This window comes from Echinops telfairi, unplaced genomic scaffold (genome assembly GCF_000313985.2).
Source record: "Echinops telfairi isolate 266 unplaced genomic scaffold, ASM31398v2 ScPeMD7_7466;HRSCAF=8504, whole genome shotgun sequence".
In the NCBI taxonomy this organism is placed as follows: domain Eukaryota; kingdom Metazoa; phylum Chordata; class Mammalia; order Afrosoricida; family Tenrecidae; genus Echinops; species Echinops telfairi.
Window position 1 is genome coordinate 1438078 of NW_022111366.1, and position 5830 is coordinate 1443907.

A 5830-nucleotide genomic window follows, 5' to 3' on the forward strand; every position below is an offset into this window, starting at 1 on the left:
GCTCTGTTCCCCTTGCTGCTCTGTTGCACATCCTTAATGTTTTGACTCGGTGTGGTGGGGTCAGATTGGGCACAATTCCCACAGTGTCTCCAGTGTTGTCCCCTGTAGGGCCATCGGTCAGTGAGGGATGTCCTGTGTCATAGTGGGGCCGGCTATGGTCTTTTCTGTGCATTGGCTGCTCTGAGCAGGAATATCATCCTCAGGGCTCGGTGGGCCAGGACGTGCTCCACTCTCTCTCCCTCCCTCTTCATTTCTCCTGTGTGCTCTCATCAGACATGTCCCTCTCCCTGAGCTGAGCTTCAGTGCTGTCCTCTGAAGTGAATTCTTATGGGGGGGAGGAGGGACTGTCCATGTAGTTGGGATTGGGGCCACCCCTCAGACCTCTCTATCGGTTCCCTGCTTCATGCTGATATGTTGCATTCACGTCTTGGAGCACCGGGTTCAAGTCTGGTAGGGGCATATTTTTATAAATAAACTACATGCAATTTGTTTGTGACATATTCATGAGCCACCACTGCCACCTGGTGGCAGCATGATTCAATCACAGAAATATTCGAAAGATGGAGGGAAGCCTATTAAATACATGAAATGCTGGGAAATTATCGCAAAAACAGGGTAACAAGCATGAGTTAGTATTTAAACAAAACTAATGTCCAGGTCTGCTCCAGTTCCAAAAGATGTACTCTGTTGGGGGCTCAGCCTGAAAGCAGGCATCTCTTTCCTGAAAATTTCCTCCCTTTTAAACATGATGCTGTGCCTTGAGTATGAAGAAGACCAAGTCAGAAAACATAATGGAGCCACCGTCCTCTCACAGAAGGTGCACTGGCGCTGATCTTCCAGTTTTTCGCGAGATGATGATCCTGTGAGCTCAAATTAATTTCATTCTCACTCCAGGACATGCAGTTAAAGAGAAAAATTCCACCGCCCAGAACCGGCTTCATAGAATTTAATAGTGTGTGAATGTGCTCTATAACCCTTACAGCATTACAAATGCCGTATATGATATTCATGACTCGACTTATAGAGATCACATCATAAATAATCCTAGAGCTGGCAGTTTCATCAACATATTTCTTTAAAATCCAGATTCTCGCTAAGCATTTATACCACTATTTACTCATTAAGCTTACACCATAAGTACCTCTTGGAGGAAGGGCAACCAACAGGTGAGCATCTCATTTCTCAAATTCAGAGCTGTCTCCAGCGCAAGTGGCTACAGCTTCCCACAGAATTACAGAACTCCTTCGTGATAATCCCACAGGCAGTGGTCAAAGCACACTGGAATGACTTGCCAAGCTCCAGCCTGACTCTTGGTGACACGCTGCCTCAGGTTCTATGGAAGGGAGCACCCTGACAGAAGTCTAGAACCCTGGCAAACTTCTTTCAGTTGTCCCAGCTTTGCTTTCCTGAAACTTTTCAGCAATGACTTCCCCTTTCAAAGGACTAAGGAAAAAGGAATCAGGGGTTGGGATTTAAAGGACGGAAGCACCCATTTTTGCTGGCATTCATGAAGGCGCTCATGGCCTACCTGCCCTGGTACTCAGGAGAAAAATAAAAATGGGCTGCTGTCCAAAGTTCTTAATGGCAAGGTGTCTCTCTTCTCCTCTCACGGAACCGTCCACACGCTCATAGCTGTAGCCTGGAAACAGAGGAAAGGAACAGAAATCTTAAACCTTCCGTGAGCTCTGTTCTTTCCCACATATAGGTACACTCTGACATTAAGCAAATACCATGGAGAAAAGTCTAAATTAGGAGCTACGTTATTCCGTAACAAGCTCTCCCCATAATATACTCCTCTGGGTATTTAAAAATACATGTAGTTAATATACCTTGCACTCACGGAGTTAATATTCAGTCTTAACTATTCCAAGCAAAACTGAGTGGCCACAGGGCGCTATTAATTCCCACTTCTGGTGAGAAGAGTCCTCATTCATATAATGAGGACTCAAGGTGACTGAGCCTGCCTGAAGGGCCAGTATCTGCCTTTCAGTGAAGCTTTAGGGCTCGCCGTGGACCCTGGTCAGGAAGGGGCAGTGTACGCTATGACTGTGAGTAGTTTGTGAGTACCGAATTCCTCAGAGGGCCAGCAGGTATTTCCTACAAGTGCCCACTGGAGCCAGAGCCACCAGTCAAGAGAATCGGAGACTAACTCTGGACTAGTCTGTTAAGGTGACAGCGCTTTACCACTGTCCTCACACTCAACCAACGTTCAAGTTTTCTCCTATCATGCCACATACAATTCCTTAAACAAGTAACGGGGTCGTCAGGCAATAACCCTATTGTCTATATGTGGAATATCATCCCAAACTTTCCCCTCGACAGTATGGGGGATCTCTATAATTTCAACATTAGTATTTGCTACTCATTTGGAATAAGAGCTCAAACGCTGCTTTTCAAGCATGCTCCTTTACTACTACCCTCTGTAATATTCTGCCACGGATTGAACTGTGTATCCCCCAAACATAAGTCCATTTGGCTGGATCATGATTCTCGATGGCATTATGTAATGTGATCTGGCAGTTAGGTAATGAGGTTAATCGTGCACTATGATGTGATCGGGTATAAGAAAATTGGGTGAATGCAACATCCTTGCTCAGGTCAATGCCCTAAGTGTGCTGTGCGGCACACCTCTTATATCTTCATGAGAGAAAAATAGGTGAGAAAATGGTGGAGCCAGGATTGGAATGTGTCTTTGGACCTGGGGTCCCTGCACTCAGAATCTCCTACACCCTTGGGAAGATTGATAACAAGGATCTTCCCTCAGGGCCAAAAGAGAGAAAGAAAACCACCTCCTGGTGCCAGTCCCTAAATCTGGACTGGTAGCCTGCTAAATTGTGAGCGACTAAATTGGTTTGTTAAAAGCCATCCGTCCTAGTACCTGTGTCACAGCGGCACTAAATACCTCCGACACATTCCCCCACTCTGGATCACTGTTCATCAATCTCTGGGGCCTGTAAAATCTAAAGACGGTTTTTAACAATGTAGCGGCTCAAGAGTGTCACCTCTGTAATCCATGTAGTCCTGGAGAATGTCCAACATCTGGGTCATTTGGGAGAAAAGCAAAACTCGATGGCCCCTGGCAAGAAAAAGAGGAAAAGATTGCCTGTTCAAGTCTTATTGAAAGAGGGTTCCCTTTATGCAAAACCTACCGTGGAATACACGATTACAAATAAATGAAAAACTAAAGCAGAAATTATATAAACATCATCACCGTTTACAGAGACTTTTTAAGCAAATCTCAATATTTTTACAAGAGCCGAGCCCCACCTGTTGCCATAATCCCTCAGAGCAGGAGCCCTCAGGCGAGGAATGGGGACAGCCCCGGGTAAGGGGGGTGGTGGGGGGTGGGTGGGTATCAGTGTGCCAGGCAAGGGGTGAAAGAACCCAGCATGTCCAAGGAGCCTCTTTGGGGAATGTCAATTCACTCAATGGATGAACAGATGTCAAGAGTAAAAGGAAAAATTCAAATGCATAAAGAACAAAGAGAATGCTGGTCAGCTTCCTAGAGCTATTTTTCACTTGGAGGTACAGCATCCCTACATGGGCTGAAAAGTCTGAGAAGACTCGCTCTGGAGAAGCAGGGCACAGGTGGCCTCGGTCCCCATTAACTCAGGAGAACCCCGGTGCAGACAGGGGAGGCAGAGTGACAGGTGAAGTCAGGACAACCCAAGCCTTAGCCCGAACTCACAGCCATCCAGCTGACTCCTACTCAGAGCAACCCTATAAGTCAAAGAACTTCTCCCACTGGTTTTCAAGGCTGTAGACATTTATGGAAGCAAACTGCCTATCTTTCTGCTATAGTGCAGCCGGTGGGTTCCAACTGCTGACCTGTAGGTTGACAGTGGGATGCTCAACATCTTGTGCCACCAGGGTTCCTATGCTAAGCGTAAAGCCCCATAAGACCAGCTATTATTTTATGTAAAGACAGAAGCAGGAGCTGTCAGAACAATATTCTCATTAGGAACTCTGATTTAACGAAGAATTCGTTCAGCGTCTAGTCCCAAATGGGGCAGAAAGCCCACTTAAAGTGAAAGGACCTGTATTCTAATCACACTTTAGCCATTTGTGACCTGGCATTAATCACATAGCCACTGGGCTTGTTTCACCACCTGTGAGATGAAAAAGTTGCACAGAAGACAGTTATGGATCCTTCTCCAACTGACACAGGTGTTACAGACTTAAGAGCTCTGATACACTGATTTAACTTGTGCATGCTTAAAGTTAGTAGGTTTTGTCAAATTTCATGTTTTGGTTTGGTCAGGTAGTACCTGGGACTACTGTCACAATGGGGCAATTTTGAAGTCCTAGCCGCCCCTCTAGGGTCTAGGAGCATTAGGTCTAGACTGGGCACCAGGCAGCTAACACCAAACAAACCTTGAGAGGCTCCAACTCCGATTTCTGGGTAAGCTCATCCTGAATTAATTCCACACCCTACAGGCTAATAAAAATGAACATTATGATTTGCCAATGTTACACATATAAGCAATTATAAAAGAAATGCTCACTGTGCCTCTGTCCTTGCAGAGCCAAATATAGGGTTGGAACAATAAGGTTAGCATAAATCCATTAGAATACAGAAGATCAAAGCAGGCATTGCCCAGTGCTGAACTGAGATCCTAAGCATTGGAAGACTTCAATCAAGGATAACTAGAGCTGGAGTGAAGTTAGACAGGAGGTCACCTTGAACCGAGGTCTTGGAAAACGAGAAATTGCAAGTCCCAAGAAATCAGTGAGTCCCTCTTTATGAAGCACTGAACAGCCACCATCTCAGAGCAGAACACGTGAACCTACCTGGAGTACAGGAATGCCAGCAGCTTATCCAACAGGTGAAGTTTCCCACTGGCCTCAATCAGGTGGTCTCCGATTGCAAAAGGCTCTGGCTCCACCCCTAAAAAAGAAGGGCCCTTCTCCAGTGACACGGCCCTGGGGCCAAGGCAGAGTCCCTGTGTACAGAAGCTGATCTGAGTTTCCTCTCCCTTTGAGGCATTTCACAATATCTGTTGTTGCATGATGAAGTTAGTGATGCTCAACACCAATCACTGATCCTAGCACATCCAAGATGCCTAAGAAATTCAGTCTTCCCAAGGACCAAGCCCAATCTTCAGGAAACAGGGAGATGCTAACAGTCAGAGACCCCAAATCGAAACCTTGAGGCTCTCGTTCTAAAAATCGAATTAAGAAACAGACTCACATGTATAAACCAGTGATTCTCCAGGTGAGGAGTGACAGGGTAACCTTACAAAATCTACCTGTTCCCAGCCTCCCTTCCCCTAAGTAGGCACCTATCAGAAAAAGAGACTATGATATTATAAAACAGTTCATAGTACTATCTAGCAGAGATTCACTTAAAATGACTGCAGCAAACCCCCCATCACAAAACAACTAACCTTAACACATCAAAATTATCAATGTCTTTAAAACTTAAAGGCTTGAAGGTAAACAAGCTGCCGTCTAGCTCAGAAGCAACAAAGCCCACATGGAAGAAACACACAAGCCTATGTGATCACGAGGTGTCAAAGGGATCAGGAATCAGCTATCAGGCATATCAGAACAAAAAATCCTATCATTGTGAATGAGGGGGAATGTGGGGTGGAGACCCAAAGCCCATCTGTAGGCAATTGGACATCCCCTTATGGAAGGATCTCTGGGACGAGGCCAGGCAGTCAGGGTGCAGTGTAGCAACAATGAAACATACTACTTTCCTCTAGCTCCGAAATCCTGCCCTCCCCACCCCCCACTATCACGATCCCAATTCTTCCTTACAAATCTGGCTAGACCAGAGGATGTACACTGGTACAGATATGAACTGGAAACACAGGGAATCCAGGAC

General features: G+C 45.8%; 1 protein-coding gene across 1 annotated transcript in view; it reads right to left on the minus strand.

Annotated features, from left to right (window-relative positions):
* Positions 1 to 5830, minus strand: part of CHD1L (chromodomain helicase DNA binding protein 1 like) — a 50452-nt gene that overhangs the window by 29358 nt on the left and 15264 nt on the right. Inside the window, exons 8-10 of the mRNA XM_045283710.1 lie at positions 4792 to 4976; positions 3003 to 3076; positions 1529 to 1639 (exon numbers count right to left, since the gene is read on the minus strand). Coding sequence (XP_045139645.1) covers positions 1529 to 1639; positions 3003 to 3076; positions 4792 to 4976 — 370 coding nt within the window. The remainder of the gene's footprint in view (positions 1 to 1528; positions 1640 to 3002; positions 3077 to 4791; positions 4977 to 5830) is intronic.